The following is a 23,655-nucleotide window of genomic DNA, read 5'->3' as shown; positions in this document are numbered from 1 at the left end:
ATAGAAAGAGCTAAACTTTTAAATCGTTAGAAAATATGGAAAAGAAAACTTTTATTCTTTCAGCTTATTAAGAGTTTTATTTGCTTAAATCTGCTATGAATAGTGAGGAAACTAGCTCAGTCGTGTAGACGGGCAGCTCAGAGGGAACACTGTGCCTGAGCAGTCTGCCGGTCTCACACCCGCTCCTAGTGCGAGGGGAGCGGTGGGGAACAGGGAATGGGGAGGGAGGGAGCAGGAAGGAGCGTGAAGAGGAGGAATGGAGGTGGATGGGGGATAGAAAGAGACACATGAAGATGGGAAGGGGGAGCAGTGGGGAATGGGGTGGGATAGGGAGGAGGAACAGAGGGGGGGCTGGGATGGGGAGGGGAACCTTTTGCTTCAGTGCTCCATATGCTGGTACGGTTCACTCTGCCAGCTGTGAGCAGCTCACAGCTCGATTCACTTTGTCTGCTTTTTTCTGACAGGCCTTTGGAAATGCAAAAACTGCTCACAACAACAATTCAAGTCGATTTGGCAAATTCATTCAGGTCAATTACTTGGAAAATGGACTCGTTAGAGGGTGAGTGTGACCCTGTGACCTTCAGATTTGCTTGTTTGATGTTAGAGCAGATGATGTGAGTTCAAGTTAGTCTATCAACAAAGCCATTCAACCATGGTGGAGAGGGATGGGCTGGGCAGCCAAACTCTTCTTATTTGACATCTATTACACAGTGGTCAGTAACGGGCCCGGGGCTGATATTCCCGCTGCATATTGAGGAACCGGGGTAGTGCTGAGTGCAGTGGCTTAGAGCAGTAAACACTTTGCCTTCCCATGGGGCGTGCTCTTACCTATCAAGCCAGGAGTTGCCTTCACAGCTGTCAGTGAGAGGGAAAGTCAGCAGCTTCTGTGAGGCTGTCAGACTTCGGGAAGCATCAAGCTCCCCACCCTGAGTACCAGCTCCTCCATCACACGCACACGCTGTCCCAACACGGGCTATCAGTTACTCCAGCTCTCTCTCTCTCTCTCTCTCTCTCTCTCAGGCAAGCACACGCACTCTCTCACTCACTCACTCTCTCACACACCCTCCCTCACTCACTCTCACACTCATTCTCTCTCACTTACTAATTCACTGTCTCACACACACTGTCTCTCACCCCCTCTACACCCTCCCCCTACCCCCTCTTCCTCCCCTACCCCCTCTTCCTCCCCCTACCCCCTCTTCCTCCCCCTACCCCCTCTTCCTCCCCCTACCCCCTCTTCCTCCCCCTACCCCCTCTTCCTCCCCCTACCCCCTCTTCCTCCCCCTACCCCCTCCTCCTCCCCCTACCCCCTCCTCCTCCCCCTACCCCCTCCTCCTCCCCTACCCCCTCATTCTCCCCCTACCCCCTCCTTCTCCCCTACCTCCTCCTCCCCTACCCCCTCCTCCTCCCCCTACCCCCTCCTCCTCCCCGACCTCCTCCTCCCCTATCCCCTCCCCCTCCCCCTCCGCCCACTCCCTCCCCCCCCTCCCACTCCCCCTCTCGCCCCCGCCCCCCATCCCTCGCCCCTGCCCCCCCTCCCTTGTCCCCGCCCTCACACACACACTGTCCTAACATTGGGTATCAGTTACTCTATCTCTCTCCCTCTCTCTGACACACGGACTCTGTGTTCCACCCCAGATACCAGCTCCTCCATCACATTCACACCTAGTTGTTTCTGTTTGATGTCCTGTGTTTTTCGGATGTGGGGCACTTTTCACAGTTGGACAGTCAATGGTGCGACATTAGTGTCAACATTTCCACCTCTCCTTCCCTGGCCATTTGTTGCGATCTCTCTCTCTCTCTCTTTGTTCATTGGTTCATTTTATTGGAGTAACTTTCTGTTTTTCTCTCTGTCCAGGGCTGTTGTGGAGAAATATCTCTTGGAAAAATCCCGCCTGGTGTCTCAGGCAGCTGATGAGAGGTAAGATTAGGCTGAGGGATCAGTGACCCCATGACCCTTTACAGTGTAATCCTAGATGACCTCCTGTCAGGGAGCAATTTGATTGGTGGACAAGACAGCTGTTTCAGACCAGATGTTGGACATCAAAGTTAGAGACGGTGTCAGTTTCCAAGTTTTTAATGAGTGGCCAAGATAGGAGCAGGACAGAGGTCAAAGGTGGGAGCTGTGCACTTGTCTCTCTCTCTGTCCTGGTCACTGATCGTCACTCGGTTTGTTTTTTGCTTTGAGTGGAGGGTTCCTGCAGCTGGGCTAACAGATGTGTGAGTGTCTGAATCTCCATTCAGAATCAAGTTTGAAAACTCAGCCTTTAATTGCACCTTTCAGGCTGTTCAATCGGTTTCAGGCTGGGGGGAGAGGCTGACTTTTGTTTACCTTCACGTGGTTTCTATTCTCCCTCTCCTGGTGGTGCAGACACTCCTCTCCCTCTCCTGGTGGTACAACAACTTGTATTTATATGGCACCCATAACATAATAAAACATCCCAAGGTTTTTCAAGATGACTCTTTGCTGGGACATCAGCTCCTTGCCCAAGTGACCATTCTACTCCTATCAGTCCCAGCGGTCAGTATGTCGGCTTTCTGACCAGGGCAACATTGAGTCACAGCCCAGTGCTGTCACACATTGTTTCAACCCGAATGTGAGATTGGCACTGCTGCCTCTGTCTGCCTGTGCCAACCTCGATCTCTCATGACCAACACTCTAAGAGTTATCCCGAATAATCATGTGGGTGTGAGTGAAACTCATTGGCTCCCTGCCTTTGGAATAAATTTTAATATTTTTATTCACTGAGCTCTTCGACCTGAGGCTCACCAATCGCCATTTCTCACAGTGTGTCTCTCATTCTTACCATCTCCCTCCCCTGTCCCCCCCAACCAACCCCCCCTCAACCTCCCAACCCTCCAACCCAACCATCCTATCCCCCACCCCTCCCCCATGCAGGAACTATCATGTCTTTTACTACTTGCTGATGGGGGCGAGTGAGTCAGAGCGACGAGATTTCCAGTTGAAGCAGCCTGAAGACTATTACTACCTCAATCAGGTATGACGGCAATTCCAGAACAAGGATAGGAACTGCCAATTAACAATGAGCATTAAAGATAGAGAGGCCGCACTGATATTCCCACTCCTCTCACACTTTGTCTCCCTCTCTGTCTCATTTCCATTGTCTCTGAATCTTTCTTTCTCTCTGCCTGACTGTCTGTCTGTTTGTCTTGAATCCCTCCCCTCTGCCCCACTTCTCTCTCTCTCCACCCCTTTCTCACTCTCTTTCTCTGTCTCTCCATCTCAACCCCTCACCCACCTTATGAGCACACCCTGCTCCCTGACAAACCCCCACCTTCCTCCCTGGCGTGCGGCCTGTTTGCCTGTTTCTCTCCTGTCCGTTTTGGGCTGTAATATGTCCTGTCTCTTCCTGACTCCAAGAAGCAGAATTTCTATCTGGACGATGGCGAGGATCTTAAGCATGACTTTGAACGCCTGAAACAGGCCATGGAGATGGTGGGCTTCCTGCACATGACCAAGAATCAGTGAGTCACCTATTGTTATGTTTCTGTCTCATTTATCACCCGATCTCCAAAATCACTCATCCACAGGCTCCCCCTGATTGGTCAGTGCTGGCCAATCACGACATGTTCTGCAACTAGCAGAAGCATCATTTTCTCAGTGCTCTTCAGGTGGAGGATGATTGACGGGTCAGAGTCCTTCCCCCTCCCGGCAGAGGGATGATTGACGGGCCAGAGTCCCACCTCCTCCCAGCAGAGGGATGATTGACGGGCCAGAGTCCCACCCCCTCCCAGCAGAGGGATGATTGACGGGCCAGAGTCCCACCTCCTCCCATCAGAGGGATGATTGACGGGCCAGAGTCCCACCCTCTCCCGGCAGAGGGATGATTGGCGGGTCAGAGCCCCAGCCCCTCCCAGCAGAGGGATGATTGGCGGGTCAGAGCCCCACCCCCTCCCAGCAGAGAGATGATTGGCGGGTCAGAGTCCCACCTCCTCCCATCAGAGGGATGATTGACGGGTCAGAGTCCCACCTCCTCCCATCAGAGGGATGATTGACGGGCCAGAGTCCCACCTCCTCCCATCAGAGGGATGATTGACGGGCCAGAGTCCCAACCCCTCCCGGCAGAGGGATGATTGGCGGGTCAGAGCCCCAGCCCCTCCCAGCAGAGGGATGATTGGCGGGTCAGAGCCCCACCCCCTCCCAGCAGAGGGATGATTGGCGGGTCAGAGCCCCACCCCCTCCCAGCAGAGGGATGATTGGCGGGTCAGAGTCCCACCCCCTCCCGGCAGAGGGATGATTGACAGGCCAGAGTCCCACCCCCTCCCGGCAGAGGGATGATTGGTGGGCCAGAGCCCCACCCCCTCCCGGCAGAGGGATGATTGGCGGGTCAGAGCCCCACCCACTCCTGGCAGAGGGATGATTGGCGGGTTAGAGCCCCACCCCTTCCCGGCAGAGGGATGATTGGCGGGTCAGAGCCCCACCCCCTCCCAGCAGAGGGATGATTGGCGGGTCAGAGTCCCACCTGCTCCCAGCAGAGGGATGGAATTTGCTCTGGACGAACACTGTCTCTGTTGGATGATGAGCAGTGAAGTGAGAAGAGGCATTATAACAAGTCAGGTTGAAAAAGAGCAGATGGTTGGAGAGGAGCCTCTTTTATGATGCAGCCTTTTATGAATTATTGAATATGCAGTTTTTAAATTGTTATATAACACAGATGGGATTATTGAATGTTTATGGTTTTGCAAAGCTCCGTGCTTGGTCTGACCTCTCCCATTCCCCTTCAGGATATTTTTTGTGCTCTCTGCCATCCTCTATCTTGGGAATGTTGACTATAAGAAGAAATCCACTGGCAGAGAGGAGAGTTTGGAGGTTGGACCCCCTGAAGTCCTGGACACTCTGTCAGAGCTGTTGAAGGTGGGTGGGAACTGTTCAGGTGGTGAAGGATAGAATGGAGCAATCTTTAGAGACTCTTTATAAGTATTTATTTACACAGATACACCAAACAGACATGTACCTTCTAACCAAACCACTGCAGTTTCGGTCTGTTCCTGTTGATAGGAGCATAAGTGAATCCCCAGTTAATGCCCACTATCTTCTGGAAGGAAATAGAGATAGTTTAAGATAGTTATATTTGTATTTGTGTGTGTTAGGAATGAAGTTTGATTTGTATTTGTGGGACTATTCCTGGGACACTCGGACTGGCTCTGAGGGAGATGGCATCTGTACAACCGGACATGTTGCATCTAAACAGAGCCGGGACTGAGTTACTTGTGGGGCATTTTGCTAGTGTTGTTGGGGAGGGTTTGAACTAACTCAGCAGGGGCGCGGGAACCAGGAGAGAATATTAGAGAGTAATACCGGGGTGCACGGAATGCTTGGAGAGGCAGATAGCACTAAAATAGAGAATAATAAGTTAATAGATGGAGTCGGAGTAAGGGATCAAGTATTGAAGTCTAAATCAGGGTCATACTGCGTGTATGTGAATGCACGAAGTATAGTTAATAAAATTGGGGAGTTACAGGTACAGATTGCCTTGTGGGATTATGATGTTGTGGCAATGACGGAGACCTGGTTTAAGGAAGGGTAGAGTTAAACATTCCTGGTTACAAGGTGTTCAGAAAAGATTGGAAAAGAAAAACGGAGGAGGGTTGGTGTTTTTGGTTAAGGAGACTATTGCAGTACTGGACAAAGAGGATATGTCAGAGGATTCAAAGACAGAATTGATTTGGCTAGAGCTAAGGAATAAGAAGGGTGCAATTACATTGCTCAGTGTAATATATAGACCACCAGCTAGTGGGAAGGATACAGAGGAACAAATCTGCAAGGAAATTACAGAAAGATGTAAACATCATACAGTAGTTATAATGGGGAACTTTAATTACCTGTATATAGACTGGGATAGTGTAGTGTAAGGGACAGTGAGGGACAAGCATTCCTAGATTTTGTTCAGGTGGATTTCCTCCAGCAGTATGTGTCCAGACCAACAAGAAAGGAGGCACTGCTGGACCTGGTCCTTGGGAATGAGGTGGGCCAAGTAGATCAAGTGACAGTGGGGGAACATTTAGGGGACAGTGATCATTGTATCATAATGTTTAGGGTGACAGTGGAAAATGACATTGGTCAACCCAGAGTGAAAATAATCAACTGGCGGAGAGCGGACTGCAGTGGGGCAAGAACAGAGCTGGGCCGGATAGACTGGGACCAAAGGCTGGTGGGAAAAACAGTAGCTGAACAATGGACTACCTTCAAAGAGGAGATGGTTTGGGCATTGTCAAGGTATGTTCCTTCAAAAGGGAAGAATAGGGCAAACAAATCCAGAGCTCCCTGGGTGACAAAGGAGGTAGAAATTAAGTTAAAGAAGAATAAGTGTGCTTACGACAGGTGTGAGGCAGCAAACACAAGTGAGAACCAAGCTGAATACAGAAGGTTCAGAAGGGATACGAGAAGCAAAGAGGGATTATGAGAAAAGACTGGCAGCTAACATAAAAGGAAATCCCAAAGTATTCTATAAGCACGTCAATAGTAAAAGGAACCAAAAAGGAGATTTACACATAGAGGCAAGTGGCATGGCTGAGGTGTTAAATGAATGCTTTGCATCTGTCTTTACCTACGAGGCAGACGCTGCCCAGGCCATGGTGACAGAGGAGGAAACTCAGTCAGTAGAAGGATTTAAAATTGACAAGGAGGAGGTATTGGATAAGCTGTCATTGCTTAAGTTGATAAGGCACTGGGACCGGATAAGGTGCATCCAAGAATTTCGAAGGAAGTGAGAGTGGAAATTGCAGAGGCCCTGGCAATAATCTTTCAATGTTCCCTGGATTCGGGGGAGGTGTCGGAGGACTGGAGAATTGCAAACATTACGCCCTTGTTCAAAAAAGGTTGTAAAGATCTGCCCTGCAATTACAGACCGGTCAGTTTAACTTCGGTGGTGCGGAAACTTCTAGAAACAATTATTCGGGATAGAATTAACAGTCACATGGAAAAATGTGGATTAATTCGAAAGAGTCAGCATGGATTTATTAAAGGAAAATCGTAACAAACTTGCTGGAGTTTTTTGAAGAGGTAACAGAAATGGTTGATGAGGGCAAGGCCATTGATGTGGTGTATATAGACTTCCAAAAAGAGTTCGATACAGTGCCACACAACAGACATGTGAGGAAAGTTATAGGTCATGGAATAAAAGGGACAGGAGCAATATGGATACAAAATTGGCTGAGCGATAGGAAACAGAGAGTAATGGTTAATGTGTATTTTTCAGGCTGGAAGAAGATTTGTAGTGGAGTTCCCCAGGGGTCAGTTTTGGGACCCTTGCTTTTCCTGACATATATATAAATGACCTAGATCTTGGTGTGCAGGGGACAATTTCAAAGTTTGCGAATGACACAGAACTTGGGGGGGAATTGTAAACTGTGAGGAGGACAGTGTAGAACTTCAAAAGGACATTGACACATTGGTGGAGTGGGCAACTAAAGTTCAATTTAGAGAAGTGTGAGGTGATACACTTTGGTACAAAGAACATGGAGAGACAGTATCAAATAAAGGATCCTATTCTAAAGGGTGTGCAGGAGCAGAGAGACCTGGGTGTACATGTACATAAGTCATTAAAGGTGGCAGGATAGGTAGAAAGAGCTGTTTCTAAAGCATACAGTATTCTAGGCTTCATTAATAGGGGCACAGAGTACAAGAGCAGGGAGGTTGTGATGAACTTATATAAGACACTGGTTCAACCTCAGCTGGAGTATTGTGTATAGCTCTGGGCAGCATACTGTAGGAAGGATGTGAACGCATTGGAGAGAGTGCAGAAGAGGTTTACAAGAATGGTTCCAGGGATGAGACACTTCAGCTATGTCGAATGATTGGAGAAGTTGGGACTGTTTTCCTTGGAGAGAAGAAGGCTAAGTGGAGACTTGATAGAAGTTTTCAAAGTCATGAGGGGTCTGGCAGAGTAGATAGGGAGAAACTGTTCCCGCTCTTAAACGGTTCGATAACCAGAGGGCACAGTTTTAAAGTGTTTTGCAAAAGAAACAAATGCGAGGTGAGAAAATACTATTTCACACAGCGAGTGGTTTGGGTCTGGAATGCACTGCCTGCAAGTGTGGTGGAGGCAGGTTTAATTGAGGCATTCAAGAGGGCATTAGATGATTATTTAAATAGAAACAATGCGCAGGGTTATAGGGAAAAGGCAGGAGATTGGCACTAATTTAAAATGCTCAGAGAGCTTGTGCAGACATGATGGGCCGAATGGCCTCCTGCACAGTAACAATTCTGTGATTCTGTATTTGTGTGTTAAGAAAAGGAGAATTTGAGTTTGTTTCACTTTAAAAAATACCTGCATTTTAATGTAATTTTACGACTCTTGAAGGGAAGTTAAAATAAACAAGGTTTAAAAAAAATAGTGCTGTTGCCGAGCAACAGGGGTCCATAGAGAGGGACCCACAGAGACAGAGAAAACTAGAAAAACAGCTTCAGTTCAGTTTGATTTCAATTGGAAGCAACATAGCAGAGGGACAGATAGCAAGTCCCAACCTAAAATTGAAACCAGCTGCCAGGGTAGGCTGGAGACAGGAGAAAGAACTGCAGGAGCAGATTCCAGAAACTAAAGAAGAAAGTCCCAAAATCCAGGTGTGTGGAACAGAAAAGGTCCCAAGAGGACAGTCTAGTCAAAGGACAAGGACAGGAATCTGGAAAAGGTCCTGTTCTGTGGATGTGAAAGTAAGGAGCAGAGAGGAAGGCTCTAAGCTTCAAGAGAAGAAAGCTACTGGAAGCAGATTTAAAGCAATGAAGGCTTGCAAGAAGCGAAAAGGTCCAAGGAGACAACTGAAGACAGCTGTAGCTCTTTACTATGGGCATGTGAAGCAGTAGCGTTCTGTTGGCATGGCTGAGTACCTGAGAGTGAGTGCATGGAAGAAAGCTTGAATGTACATGGCGATCCAGGGGAGAGGAACATCGGAAGGAGAGTTCAAAACCGTAGAGGTGGGCCCTTGTGGAAGGTGTCTGAGAGTGTCTTTTGGGAGAGGATTCCAGAGTGTGTTCTTGGAGAGTGGAGATTGGAAACCCTCATGTAAAAGATGGAGATCAGTGAGACCAGTTTGCTCACGATGTGACAAGCATCTGGGGGAAGTTGAGAGATCCATGGAATCTGTTTGGGGTTGCATCTGTCACATGGTTTCAGAGAGTGGTGTGCCTGACCACAGGTCACCTATTTGTTTACATGGACTGTGTACTTATTGTGAACATTAGAGTATAAGATAGCTTTTGTAACTTGCGTTATCCTTACAAGTCTATGAATATCTGTGAAGGTATAGTAGTGGGTGAAGGAGTATTATAATATAGTTCATCTTTTCTTGTTTAATAAATGTTTTATTTTCTTAAAAGCTCTTCAGCTGACTTCTGTGACTCTGTTCGGTAACCACTCTCCACGTTTCTAAACAAAAAATAAAAGTTAGGATCTATCAACCCGAGTTCCACCCTGGAATCTAGTGGTAACCTCAGCTGGGATCACCGCATGCAATTAAATACAATTATACAATTAACAAGGGTGTGGTGAATAGGATTCCCTATATATCGCCGTTCCTTCACTGTCGCTGGATCAAAATCCTGGAAACTCCCTCCCTAACAGCACTGTGGTTGTACCTATATCACATGGACTGCAGCGGCTCAAGAAGGCAGCTCACCACCACCTTCTCAAGGGCAATTAGGGATGGGCAATACATGCTGGCCTTGCCAGCGACGCCCACATCCTCTGCACGAATTAAAAGCCTCCTGGTGGGTGAATGTATAGAAACTCCTTTCCAAATAGAATCAGCTGTGCTCTGGAATGGTTCAGTGGCTACATGTGCTGCCCATTGAGCCACACTGGTCAGGATGGCCTCTGATTCTGGCCTGGCGGAAGGTGATTGCTCCCTTTATTGAACAGTGAAAGGCCAGCTGATTGCCAGGGGAACCTGTCCAGCTACCCCACCCCCCCGCCCACCCCCACTCCCAAACACTTAACCCTCTCCTTACCCCCATTCCTCCTTTCTGACCCCATTCCCCAAAACTGGCACCTTCCCTGAGGAGAGACAATCTTTCTCCCTGATCTTTGCTCTGGTTGTTTTCTGCCAGATTAATTTACACAGCAGAGAAAGGGCCATCTGTTCTTATCTGCTCCCTGCTGGTGTTTATGCTCCACAAGAGTTTCCTCCCTCCTGCCCCCAACTTCACCTCAGTCTATCACCGTATCTTTCTATTCCTGTTTCCCCTCCGTGTTTATCCAAATTCTCCTTAAATCTGTGCAATTCACCTCAACCGCTCTCTGTGGTAGTGAGTTCCACATTCTCACCACTCTCTGGGTAAAGAAGTTTCTCCTGAATTCCCGATTGGATTTATTAGTGACTACCATACTGACAGCCCTGAGTTCTGGTCTCCTCCACAAGTGAAATATTTTCACAACCTCTCCTCTATCAAATCCCCTTCATAATTTCATCAGGTCACCCCTCAGTCTTCTCTTTTCCAGAGATAAGTGTTCCTCATTCTATTCAGTCTTTCCTTATAGTTATAACCTCTCAGTTCTGGTATCATTTGAGTGAATGTTTTTTTGCACCTTCTCCAGTGCCTCCATATCCTGTTTGTAATATGGAGAGCAGACTGTGCAGAACTGCAGTCTCTGGTCCAAGTGCTGATCTCTCTCCTCCTGTGTTCAACAGGTGAAGCGGGACATGTTGGTTGAGGCTTTGACAAAGAGGAAGACGGTGACAGTTGGCGAGAAGCTGATTTTGCCCTACAGCCACAATGAGGTAAGTCGCACTGTAGAATTCAGCTCTTACGCCCGTGACAGGGGGTGGTTTGGTTTTGGTGCTTGGAATTCACCTGCTGTGGAATCTGTAACACAGGCCTAGCCGTGTGTGTCAGGCCTGGGCTGCATCTGGTCTGAAGTGGAGACTCTGGCCCTGACAAACTCAGTAAGATGGGGTTGAAAACCTCGACAGTTCCTGTTCTTCTGCATCGGGAAATATTTTTACACTGACCAGTGATTTGCCGGATAAATATACTGAGTTCACACATACAGCAGGAAAGGAGCAGATTCCATGCCCGTCTTGTATGAGTCAGCTGATCTCATTCCATGATGGAATTGGGCTACAATTAACTTCAGCATTCCTGTACTTAAAAGGGCAAAGTCAGCTTCCTGATGGTCATTCAACTGTGAACTGTGGGAGTCTTGAGTGGGTTTGCTGTGGCTTTGATGCTAGATTCACAAAGGAGAGTTGGACACTGTGGCCTGGACTGGAGGGCCAGATATTATGGCTTAGACTAACCCAGTCTAAATGTCTGTGAGCAGTGACGTGCTCTGACTGGCTGTTTTATGGTGTTTTTCAGGCTGTAACTACTCGAGACTCCATGGCTAAGTCTCTCTACACTGCACTTTTTGACTGGATTGTTCTTCGGATTAATCATGCTCTCCTGAACAAGAAGGATATGGAGGAGTCAGTAATGGTAAAACAGCGCCCAGCAATCTCACTATAGTAGCGGCAACTTATGGTGTGGGAGCCACAATACAAAGGGGAGGAAGTGATCTGATCTCAACTGGAATAACGGTGTTCAGCTCTGGGCTCTGCATCTCAGGGAGGAGATATAGAGCCTGGACACAATGGTCTGGACTAACCCGGACCTGGAGGATAGGTCATTGTGGCCAGTGCCATCTGAACCATGCTGTCTGTTCATACTGAGCTAAATTATCAAATCTTGGCTAAAACATCAGAGAAAGTGCTCCTGCAGATGGAGGCTCAATACAGAGTGTCCCCATGCTTATGTGTGATGCCTTTGTGGTGGAGCAGCTTGCTGATGTACTCTGTCAAGGACTTTAGGCTGAATGTTGGCCAATGGAACTTACCCCTTACTGAGGGCCAAAGGCTTCGGGAGAGGTGGGGAGAATGGGAGACAATCAGAAATGTGCTGCGGGATTGACCATGTTTATTTGCTGCTCTCACCTGCTGTGTCCCCCCTCCCCCTCCATCTCTCACCTACCCCTCTATCTTCTACCTCTGTCCCCCCAACTCTCTCTTCCCCCCCAACTCTCTTCCCCCATCTCTCTTTCCCCCCCCAACTCTCTTTCCCCCATCTCTCTTCCCCCCCCCAACTCTCTTCCCCCCCCCAACTCTCTTTCCCCCCCCAACTCTCTTTCCCCCCCCAACTCTCTTTCCCCCCCCAACTCTCTTTCCCCCCCCAACTCTCTTTTCCCCCCCAACTCTCTTTCCCCCCCCAACTCTCTTTCCCCCCCCAACTCTCTTTCCCCCCCCAACTCTCTTTGCCCCCCCAACTCTCTTTCCCCCCCCAACTCTCTTTCCCCCCCCAACTCTCTTTCCCCCCCCAACTCTCTTTCCCCCCCCAACTCTCTTTCCCCCCCCAACTCTTTTTCCCCCCCCAACTCTCTTCCCCCCCCAACTCTCTTCCCCCCCAACTCTCTTTCCCCCCCCAACTCTCTTCCCCCCCCAACTCTCTTTCCCCCCCCAACTCTCTTTCCCCCCCAACTCTCTTCCCCCCCAACTCTCTTTCCCCCCCCCAACTCTCTTTCCCCCCCAACTCTCTTTCCCCCCCCCCAACTCTCTTTCCCCCCCCCCAACTCTCTTTCCCCCCCAACTCTCTTTCCCCCCCCCAACTCTCTTTCCCCCCCCAACTCTCTTTCCCCCCCCAACTCTCTTTCCCCCCCCCCCCAACTCTCTTTCCCCCCCCCAACTTTCTTTCCCCCCCCCCCAACTCTCTTTCCCCCCCCCCCAACTCTCTTTGCCCCCCCAACTCTCTTTCCCCCCCAACTCTCTTTCCCCCCCAACTCTCCCCCCAATTCTCTTTCCCCCCCCCAATTCTCTTTGCCCCCCCAACTCTCTTTGCCCCCCCAACTCTCTTTGCCCCCCCAACTCTCTTTGCCCCCCCAACTCTCTTTGCCCCCCCAACTCTCTTTGCCCCCCCAACTCTCTTTCCCCCCCCAACTCTCTTTTCTCCCCCAACTCTCTTTGCCCCCCCAACTCTCTTTGCCCCCCCAACTCTCTTTGCCCCCCCAACTCTCTTTGCCCCCCCAACTCTCTTTGCCCCCCCAACTCTCTTTGCCCCCCCAACTCTCTTTGCCCCCCCAACTCTCTTTGCCCCCCCAACTCTCTTTGCCACCCCCAACTCTCTTTGCCCCCCCAACTCTCTTTGCCCCCCCAACTCTCTTTGCCCCCCCAACTCTCTTTGCCCCCCCAACTCTCTTTGCCCCCCCAACTCTCTTTGCCCCCCCAACTCTCTTTGCCCCCCCAACTCTCTTTGCCCCCCCAACTCTCTTTCCCCCCCAACTCTTTTTCCCCCCCGCCTCTCTCTCTCTCCCCCCCCCGCCTCTCTCTCTCTCCCCCCGCCTCTCTCTCTCTCCCCCCCGCCTCTCTCTCTCTCTCCCCCCCGCCTCTCTCTCTCTCCCCCGCCTCTCTCTCTCTCCCCCCGCCTCTCTCTCTCTCCCCCCGCCTCTCTCTCTCTCCCCCCGCCTCTCTCTCTCCCCCCCTGCCTCTCTCTCTCCCCCCCCTGCCTCTCTCTCTCCCCCCCGCCTCTCTCTTCCCCCCCACCTCTCTCTCTCTCCCCCCCCGCCTCTCTCTCTCTCCCCCCCGCCTCTCTCTCTCCCCCCCCGCCTCTCTCTCTCCCCCCCGCCTCTCTCTCTCCCCCCCCGCCTCTCTCTCTCCCCCCCGCCTCTCTCTCCCCCCCGCCTCTCTCTCTCCCCCCCCGCCTCTCTCTCTCCCCCCCCGCCTCTCTCTCTCCCCCCCCCCGCCTCTCTCTCTTCCCCCCCCCGCCTCTCTCTCTCCCCCCCGCCTCTCTCTCTCCCCCCCCGCCTCTCTCTCTCCCCCCCCGCCTCTCTCTCTCCCCCCCCGCCTCTCTCTCTCCCCCCCCGCCTCTCTCTCTCCCCCCCGACCTCTCTCTGCACCCCGGCTCTCTCCCCCCCACCCCTCTCTCTCTCTCTCTCCACCCCATCCCTCTCTCTCTCTCTCTTCCCCCTCCCCTCTGCCCCACCTTGGTTGCCCGTTCTTTTCTCACAGTGTTTGTCAATCGGAGTTCTGGATATTTTCGGTTTCGAGGATTTTCCGAACAACAGCTTTGAGCAGTTTTGCATAAATTATGCTAATGAGCAGCTGCAGTATTACTTCAACCAGCACATCTTCAAACTGGAGCAGGTGAGAAGCGACCTTTCACCCTCCCCGAATCTGGCCTTCAATCCAGAGAGCATGACGGTTCTTTCCCACAGCGATGGCATTACTTCAGTGTCGGGGGAGTGGGATGTGTGGGTGTTTGGGGAAGGAGCCACTCTCGGGGGCTGGGAGGAGTGGAACCTGTCGCGTGCCTGAGATTAAATTTGGTGAGGCGTTTGTGGTAAACTCCAGGTTTCTACTATTCTGCCCCAACGGTTTTTCTGACCTCAGTGATCTTTTGGCACATTCAGTATCGTAGTGAGCATCCTGTTGAAAGCAGCCCCACGTCAATCCCTGAAGTAGTCTTTCTGTTTGTTTTACAGGAGGAATATCAGAGTGAGGGTATAACCTGGCACAACATTGATTACACCGACAATGTCGGCTGCATCCACTTGATCAGCAAGAAGCCAACTGGACTTTTTCACCTCCTGGATGAGGAGAGCAAGTACGAGAGGAACCAGGGGCGGGGAGGAGGGTGGGACTGGGGGCAGGAAGAGTGGGGTAACCTCAGTTCACGTTCCTGCATTCGAAGTATAGAGGGGGAACGGCCGGATAGACCGAGGGAGGAGATAGGGAGATGAAAGGAAAGAGAGGGGTAGGGAGATGGATGGAAGGAGGGAGAGCGTTAGGGAGACTGGAAAATTGAGAAGAAGCAAGAGTGGAGGAAGGAAAGAGGAAGAATACAATGGCTGAGTGAGTTGATATAAGTCTCACGCAGAAGGATTTTGTCATTTGAGTGAGCTATCTAGAAATGTTTTAAATACTAGTCAATATTAACTGATGTTCATGATGTAGCAGATGGGTTAAGAGTGTGGAGTATAATTAAATCTGGAGCTGCAGCAGTAATTGAGTTTCTATTTGAATTCATATATTCTGTTCTTATAATTCCATTACACTTTTTTGGTGATCACAAATATAGTGGACAAAGCCTATGTAAACTTGTCATGCTATAATTACACTGATCTGCCACTAGTGGCAATATGGCGCTATCAAGCAATTCCTGAGTGCCTAGTTTCCATCAGATAGTGTGGAGTTAAGAAATATCAATGGAAGGTGTTGACAGGAATTGTGTCTGGATGGAAGTTTCATCATATTTAAAGTCTGACTGGGCAGGAGTTGCTAGCAGTGGTTTTCAGGGAGTGTGTGAGCGCATGAGTGAAAATTGCATGCATGTGAGGGTGAGCATGTGTGAGTGCGTGTGCAAGTGTGAGATCATGTGAGGGTGTGCGAGTGACCATGCATGTGAGTGTGAGGGTGGGCACGTGTGTGAGGGTGGGCACGTGTGTGAGGGTGGGCACGTGTGTGAGGGTGGGCACGTGTGTGAGGGTGGGCACGTGTGAGAGTGTGTGAGTGAGCATGCATGTGAGTGTGGGCACGTGTGTGAGAGTGAGCATGCATGTGAGTGTGGGCACGTGTGAGGGTGAGCATGCATGTGAGGGTGGGCACGTGTGTGAGGGTGAGCATGCATGTGAGGGTGGGCACGTGTGTGAGAGTGAGCATGCATGTGAGGGTGGGCACGTGTGTGAGAGTAAGCATGCATGTGAGGGTGGGCACGTGTGTGAGGGTGGGCATGCGTTTGCATGTCGCACTGACGTGGTGCATCCTTTCTCCATTACTAGTTTCCCCCACGCCACCAATCAGACCCTTCTGGCCAAGTTGAAGCAGCAGCACGAGGATAATCGATTTTTTGTGGGAACCCCGGTGATGGAGCCGGCCTTCATCATCCAACACTTCGCTGGCAGAGTCAAATACCAGATCAAGGTGTGGACCAGTACTGGCTACTATCTATTCCTTTGATGCACCTTGATTTCTCCTTCCCTTTTCACAAAGGCCCTGCCATTGTGGGGTGCAGGTCGCTCCTTTTTGGAATAGTGGCCATGGGATCTTTTACATCCATGTAAGTGGGGAGACTGGGCCTCAAGGTTAATGCCTTATCTGAACAACAGCACCTCTGACGATGCAGCATTCCCTCAGTCCTGCTCTGGGAGTGTCAGCATGGCTTGTGGGCTCAAGTCTCTGGAGTGCGGCCCAAAGCCCTGTCCCTCTGACTCGGAGGTATGAGAGAGATACCCACAGAGCCAGGGCTGATATGGGGCTCCTGACCTCCACAGGAATGTGTCAGGCTGTCGGCTCCTGATTGGTGATTAATGTTGGAAGCTGGAATATCTACTGTCTCTCTTCCCCTTTCACTCTCTCTCTCTCTCTCTCTCTCCCCCTCCCCTTCCCTGTTGCTCAAAACACGCCCCACCCCCACCCAGCCTTTCTTCAAGCTGACTGACCTTCTGATTTATTTCCCTCACCTCAACCAGGATTTCCGGGAGAAGAACACTGATTACATGCGTCCTGACATCGTGGCGCTTCTGCGAAGTAGCGACAGTGCGTTTATCCGGGAATTGATTGGGATGGATCCCGTGTCCGTGTTTCGCTGGTCGACCCTTCGGGCTGCGATCCGAGCTGTGGCAGCGTTCAAACAGGCTGGGCAGCATTGGGCACAGAAAACTGCAGCGGGTACAGGACCTGGTTTTGGGGGAATGGGCGGGGGGGGCGGTGGGAGAGGCGGGGTGAGAAGGGGAAAGGGTGGGAGGTCTGGAGCAAAGCCTGCCTGAGGAGGGGAGATGGGAGGGATGAGTGGTGAGGTTCAAGGGCACGGGGTGAATGAGTAAGGAGAGGGGGATAGGGGGCAGGGGGCAGAGGTGGTGATCGTGTTTGCCATTCTGATATCGTCGTCCTTTGCAGGAATGAATCGCCGTGGGTCCCGTGTGCCTCTTGGAGAGCTGCAACGAGCAAACACTCAAATAGAAAAACCCTATCGGTGAGAATCATTGTGGGAAGCGGGGGGGGGATTATGTGTGTGGTGGGAGGAGTGGGGGGGAGGTGAGGAGTTAACCCCTAAAGTGCCCATCACAGTTGGAATGAATGGAGTGCGGGGGCAATCAGTACCTGATGGTGCAGAGTTGGAGTTAAACCTGTGATAGCAAGATAACTGGGTGAGCATGATCACCAGGAACTGACCTGTGGATGTACTGCCCAAGGAGTAAAGGGTAATGTTTGGAGTATGTAACCTTGGCGTGGTTAATTGTGTCAGTATTTGAATGGTGCTGTGCCAACCTCTTGGCACCAAGACCGCCTGTGGCACTCCCTCTGGTGACACTTTCTGATTGATTGTTTCACTCAAAGGAACAATTCCTGATGCCAGTCGACAGAAGCCAATCACTCAGTCATCGCTGGCAGGGTTAACATTGATTGTCACCTGACCCTAATTGCCCAGAGAAAGTAGCAATGGGTCCCAGAACTGACGGGCTTGCTAGATAAGTTCAGAGGGCAGTTAGGAGTCAACTTCATTGATATGGGACCAGAGTTATGCATAAGTTGTACTTATATAGCACACTTAATGCAGTAAGTCGTGCCAAGGTACTTCATAGGAGCAATAGGAAACAAAATTTGACACTGAGTCATATAAGGAGCTATTAGATCAAGTGACAAAAAGCTTGGGCAAAAGGTAGATTTTAAAGTGCCTCTTAAAGGTTGAGAGGAAGGTGGAAAGATCTGGGGGAACCTTCCAGAGCTTAAGACCCAGACCAGGTGAGGAGAGCAGGCTTCCTTCCCCAAAGGATTCCAGTTGGGTTTTTATGACAATTCAAATTCTCAGACAGCCCTGGTGGGATTTGAGCTCATGTTCCCTGTATCAGTCATCCAGTAACATCACCACTGCACTACCACACGCCTGGTCTTTCATGAAGACCCCAAGTCTATAAACAGTGGGATTGCTCACCTATAAACGATGTGCTTTAGGGAAGGAGATTCGTTCAGTTCATTGTGTTTATAATGCTTTATTTGCTTTATTCTTGTCTATGTTTGTGTTTAAAAACGGTTTGTGAATTCCAATGAAACACGGCACCTTTTGTGTCTTTGCCTTTTAACTAGAAGGGTGGTGAGTGTGTTGTTTGAAGTAGACAAAGAGGACTGAAGGATTGATAAGGTGGTTTCTCTGTGTTCAGCCTGCCCTCGTCTCCCTGTCTGTTTTACAGCCGTTCTGTGCTCGATTTTTCTTTTGAAACCACTTGTGAAGATTTCCATTTTGAGCCATTTGAAGACATCTTTGCTCATTACAACAGCAAGAAGTGAGTTAGAGGAAATTCCTCTTCAGCGGAGGCACTACCCAAGGCAAACAGCCAGCCTGTGTTAGTGCCATGTCTCCAGGCACTCTCAGTACAGACATCAAGCTGCCCTCCGATTTATCCAACCAGCTGGAAATAAATACCTTGTTGATCCAAACTTCAAATTCCAATTGACTCAATTCACATTCACTCCCATTTTATAGAGTGCTCCACCAGAGCAAATAATGTCTGTCGAAATATATTCCCAACCAAATCCTTTTAATAGTTTAAACACCTCGATTAATCACCCCTCAACTTTCTAAACACAAGGGAATAGGAACCAAATTGTTTCAACCTCTCCTTATAATTTAACCCTTTTAGCCCCGGTACCATTCTGGTGAACCTGCGCTGCTCCCCCTCCAAGGCCAATATCGCCTTCCTGAGGTGCGACGCCCAGAACTGAACTCAGTTACTCCAGAAGAGGGTTTGACCAAAGCTATGTAGATCTGAAGCATCACTTCCTCCCCTTTGTGTTCCAACCCCCCTTAAGAAAAAGGCCAAGACTCCATTTGCTTCTTGTTTATCAATTAGAGCTGATTGAATCGAGCTCCAGATTTGGATCGTGTTTCTTTGTTTTCCCAGATATAAAACCCGCCCACACTGGGTGAAATTAGCAGAAAGTGACCAGTTGTGTTTGGCCATTTAGCAGGTGGGTCCTCTGGGACTTTGCACCTCTTCCTGGAGAATCCAGGCCTCTTCACCTTCAATAATCTTTGGAAGATCTGGGTGCAATGAGAATGCCGGAGCCCCCGGAAGTGGCTTTGAATGGCAGGAGAGGAGGTGTAGGTTTGGTGGTTAGGAAGGAAGGGAGGGGAGGAGAGAGATGTCTGTCTGAGAAATTCTGCTAACAACAGTGCTGTTTGACCACATGGGGAAAGCAGATGGAATACCACAACTTTAGATTTCTCTCTGATGATGTGGAATTGAAACGTTGAGGTAAGTAATGTTGGGAAATGGAATGCTTGGAGCACGGAGACAAGACGTTCAAGGCTGCATCAGGAAAGACTCCAGTTGGAACATTGCCTCATGGCTAAAGGCTTTCCATTCCAATATTTAACCCTCTTACAGAGACTAACATGGAGTGAAAGTCGTTTTCTATTAATAGATTAATCTAACAATGTGTCTCTTGTCTTTTCAATTTGTTTTTGGGATGTGCCTATCCCCTGAGGGCAAAAGAGTTGACGACATAAATGTGGGGCTGGAGTCACGTGGAGTTTCCCTTTCTCCAGAGGACATTAATGACCCAGTTTGGGTCTTGACAACAATCCAGCAGTTTTCATTTTTTTTCTGTAAATGACCAGATTAATTGATTTTAGCCTCGCAGTTTGCTGTGCTGGACTTTGAATTTGTGATCTCAATATCAGACCTGTTCCCAGCTGTTTGCTGGGTTTGGGGTTAACAATCGGGGGCCACAGGGATATTGTTAACTGCATTGTGGCTCATTCAGAATCTGCTGAGACTCTGGGTATGAATATGGCTTTGGAGCATAAGGTCATGGTCTGGCATGTAGCCTTGTTGCCACGGTGACAGCCTTGCTGATAACTTTTGTGCCTTTTTTGGTGATTGGTCCCCTCTTTAACTCTCTCTTCATTACTTCTTCTCTCACACACTCTTTCTCTTTCTCTCCCGGGAATGGCCTGCTAGTGAGTTGCATGCCCAGTTGATGAGGAGTATTCGGGGATGGGCTGAGTACAGTGATGACCCCCACACCCGCCTCAAACCATTGAGAGGCCTCGAGAGATCCCATGGCCACTTCCTGTGAGTTTCCTTTGAGCTGTCTTGCCTCCACCTGCCCTGGTTGGTCCCTTACCTTTAGACCAGCTTTCTGTTTTCCCTTTTCTCTGGGTGTAAGGATAATTCAGGCACCTCGGATGTAAACCCATCTGAGGCGTGACAACATTTTAACAAACCAACCCAAAGACAAGCCTTGAAAATCTGAGTCGATCTGCCGACCGCTCGAGCTCTGCTCCTGATCACCAACCCCATTAAAGAGTTGGAAAAGTGTGACAGGAAACATTTCACCCTCTTGTGAAGGGGTGAACACGGAGGGAGGGGGTAACAGAGCCTCTGTTTACTTGTTTGCGAGCTTGCTGCACACAAACTGAGTCTGAGAAGGTGCTGAGAATAAACTCCAGTGATTGATGTAGTTACACCCAGGAGAAATGAAGACAGTAATAAGTGTCTAAAGAGAAGGTGGAAAGCCAGTGACTGAGTCCCTCAGAGTGCATGGATTACTGAACACTTATTAAAACATTCATGGGCTTTGTCATCTTTGGAAATAGTTTGGACAAAGTTTGGAGCAGATCTTAACCTTAATGCTGAGAAATCCCAAAGCTGACACACACGCTAAATTACTGCTGTGCTCGTCCTAAAATCCTCCTTTGAAATCTGATGCTGGTTTGGGTTAAGTTGGTTGATTTCCAATATGGCGGTCAAAAACCAGTTACCTCTCAACAGCTGCCCCCATCCAGTTGCACACCCCTCCCATCCCTGTTTTCCACCACCCCCCCCTCCAACCCTGGTCGCATGCCTCTCGCCCCCTATTTTCATGCCTCTTGAACCCCCATGGTTGCATACCCTTCCCACAACCCCCCTCTGCCAAATCGCACACCCCTCCCCCCACCCCACCCCAGTCGCACTCCCCTCCCCCAGCTTTCCTGTGCTGTAATGCCCCTGAGGGGTATGTGGAGCACCGGCAGGTTGTGTGTTTCCAGGAGCCCCATCGCTCAGCCAATCCCTGCACTCTCAGAACCGGCAATTCCAACTTTCAGCAACTTGCTTTTTGCCCATTGGTGCCTGACTCCCCATGCTGCTTGCTGATTGGACTAACCCTAATGATACACTCTCAGAAAAACATTTTTAAAAAAAAACACTTTGATATCTCAACAGGAAAAATAAAAGTTCGAAACAAAAGCTGATCATTCCCAAGGTAAATGTCCTTTTGAATAATTGTATTGTGACCTTTTATTATTTGATATTCAGTTGGGATCATGATGAAACGTTAGCTGCTCTTCTTGGTGAAGTAGCTTTATAGCCTGATGTTGCTCTCTAAATATCCAAGCAGCTACTAACTGGGCAAAGGAACAATTAACCTTCTAACTTCTAATCTCAAGTTGCTGAGACTGATGATGAACATTTAACTTGTTCACATGTAATATTACCAGCAGTGCTGGTCTTTCCTGATATAATGGGGTAGGTACTGTTCCTGCTTTGTGTCCACATACGCAGATCCAAGGTTAAGGTGCTCCCTGAGGATCTGTGCTCATGGCTTTGGGGTTGAGGAGTCGTGGGCTCAGGATTCCAGTGAATCTACTCCCCAGTGCTCTGAATTCCATGGAAAATTCTGGGCCTCGTGGTAAGATTGCCCAGCGTTCTGCTCCAGGAGCAGGAACTCCAGCACCCTTCAGCACTGTGTTCTTGTAAATTCTTTATTGTTGCTGAGCCAGTGTTTATCCCTCATGTCCTAAAAGCATTGGGACTCAATTACAGAGCATGGGCTTGAGGCCATGTCTTCAGTGAACCAGTTGGATTTTTATGACAAAACGGCCATCTTTGTGGTCCCAGGCGATCAGATTTATTGAAGTTCATTTCCGGTTGCGCCCCAGCGGGTTTAATACGTGACGAATGAGCTCTTGAACCAGTTTGAAAATCGCAGGGGGTGCAGAATGTGTTATTGCTAAAGTCTAGCGAATGTTCAATGTGTTCAATATTAAACCAAACTCTCGCTGATCCCTTCTCTACCCAATCTTCACCCTTCTCTAGAAGCTCATCGACTCAAGTTCTTTAAGGCACATTGTCCGAATGACCCTTCATGATCGCACCACTAAGTCCTTACTGCACCTACACAAGAAGAAGAAACCCCCCAGCATCAGCGCTCAATTCCAGGCAAGTCTCTAACCCCGTGCTGTACCTGTCCTGGGAGTGTTTGATGGGGACAGTGTAGAGGGAGCTTTACTCTGTATCTAACCCTGTGCTGTACCTGTCCTGGGAGTGTTTGATGGGGACAGTGTAGAGGGAGCTTTACTCTGTATCTAACTCCGTGCTGTACCTGCCCTGGGAGTGTTTGATGGGGACAATGTTGAGGGAGATTTACTTTGCATCTAACTCTGAGAGTGTCAGTACTGGCGGACAGGGTAAAAAATTGTTTTCAGCATATTTACATTGAACCTGATTGATGTTCCAGGCCTCTCTGAATAAACTGATGGAGACTCTGGGTAAAGCTGAGCCTTTCTTCATTCGATGTATCCGGTCAAATGCTCAGAAGGTAAGGAACATTTTCAGAACCGAGTCTTTTTTTAATCCGTTTACGAGATTCAGGCATTTGTCCTTGAGAAGGTGGTGATGAACCACCATCTTGAACCACTGCAGTCCATATGGTCCACAGTGCTGTTAGGGAGGGAGGTCCAGGATTTTGACCCAGTGACAGTGAAGCAACGGGGATATATTTCCAAGTCAGGATGGGGTGTGACCTGGAGGGGAACTTGCAGGTGGTCGTGTTCCCATCTGTCTGCTTCCCTTGTCCTTCCAGATCAGGGCATCTCAAACTGAGAGTCGTGAACCCTGGTGGGTTTACGAGGCGGGATTTTGGAGTCGCATGCTCCGAGGCAGGAAAGGCTACCGTGGACTCTGTCTGAATGCGGACAGCTGCAAGGCCCCTTTAAATCCTCAAGTTTAGGAAAAAGTTTAGGAAGCACTGGTTAGCTGGTAGAAGTTGCGGGTTTGGAAGATGCTGTCAAGGAAGCTTTGGTGAGTTGCTGCGGTGCATCTTGTAGCTGGTACACACTGCTGCTACTATACATTGGTTGTGGAGGGAGTGAATATTTAAGTGGTGGATGGGGTGCCAATCAAGCAGGCTGCTTTGTCCTGGACCGTGTCCAGCTTCTTGATTGTTGTGGGAGCTGCACTCACCCAGGCAAGTGGGGAGTATTCCATCACACTCCTGACTTTTGCCTTGTAGATGGTGGACAGGCTTTGGGGAGTCTGCTTCTGTGCCTTGTGTTTGAGGTGCTATTGTGGTTGCATCTACTGTGGAAATGCCAGTTGCTCTGATGGTCTCTGTGAGTGTACGAGATATTGGTGAATGAGTTGGGCCCCCACAACTTGAGCCTATGCATTCGGGAGACCACACCGTCCACCCCCCAGCCCCAACTTGAGGGCCAATCCTGGTGCTAAATGTCAACATTAAAGATAGAAAGAACTTCTTTTCTATAGCACCTCACACATCCTCAGGATATCTGGAATTGCTTCATACCTGTGAAGTATTTTTGAAGTGTGGTCACTGTTGTAATGTACAAAACACAGCAGCCAATTTGAGCACAGCAAGATCCCACAAACAGCAATGTACCAATGTTGTTTG

General features: G+C 49.5%; 1 protein-coding gene across 15 annotated transcripts in view; it reads left to right on the top strand.

Annotated features, from left to right (window-relative positions):
• The window catches only part of myo9bl (myosin IXb-like), a 134,823-nt gene that overhangs the window by 56,606 nt on the left and 54,562 nt on the right, over positions 1-23,655 (top strand). For 4 of the 15 annotated variants that reach the window (XM_078556161.1, XM_078556169.1, XM_078556156.1 and 1 more), the window contains exons 3-19: positions 465-559; positions 1,859-1,921; positions 2,900-2,999; positions 3,383-3,486; positions 4,747-4,876; positions 10,648-10,737; positions 11,318-11,434; positions 13,993-14,127; positions 14,466-14,587; positions 15,762-15,903; positions 16,452-16,650; positions 16,879-16,954; positions 18,141-18,263; positions 19,944-20,057; positions 21,189-21,228; positions 22,062-22,184; positions 22,483-22,563. In XM_078556161.1, the coding sequence (XP_078412287.1) occupies positions 465-559; positions 1,859-1,921; positions 2,900-2,999; positions 3,383-3,486; positions 4,747-4,876; positions 10,648-10,737; positions 11,318-11,434; positions 13,993-14,127; positions 14,466-14,587; positions 15,762-15,903; positions 16,452-16,650; positions 16,879-16,954; positions 18,141-18,263; positions 19,944-20,057; positions 21,189-21,228; positions 22,062-22,184; positions 22,483-22,563 (1,854 nt within the window). The remainder of the gene's footprint in view (positions 1-464; positions 560-1,858; positions 1,922-2,899; positions 3,000-3,382; positions 3,487-4,746; positions 4,877-10,647; positions 10,738-11,317; positions 11,435-13,992; positions 14,128-14,465; positions 14,588-15,761; positions 15,904-16,451; positions 16,651-16,878; positions 16,955-18,140; positions 18,264-19,943; positions 20,058-21,188; positions 21,229-22,061; positions 22,185-22,482; positions 22,564-23,655) is intronic. The other 11 variants (XM_078556164.1, XM_078556170.1, XM_078556158.1 and 8 more) reach the window with 10 other exon arrangements.

Source organism: Cetorhinus maximus, chromosome 13 (genome assembly GCF_964194155.1).
Source record: "Cetorhinus maximus chromosome 13, sCetMax3.hap1.1, whole genome shotgun sequence".
Taxonomy (NCBI): Eukaryota; Metazoa; Chordata; class Chondrichthyes; order Lamniformes; family Cetorhinidae; genus Cetorhinus; species Cetorhinus maximus.
The sequence above is the reverse complement of the archived record's forward strand: the minus strand, read 5'-3'. Positions and strand labels throughout refer to the sequence as shown.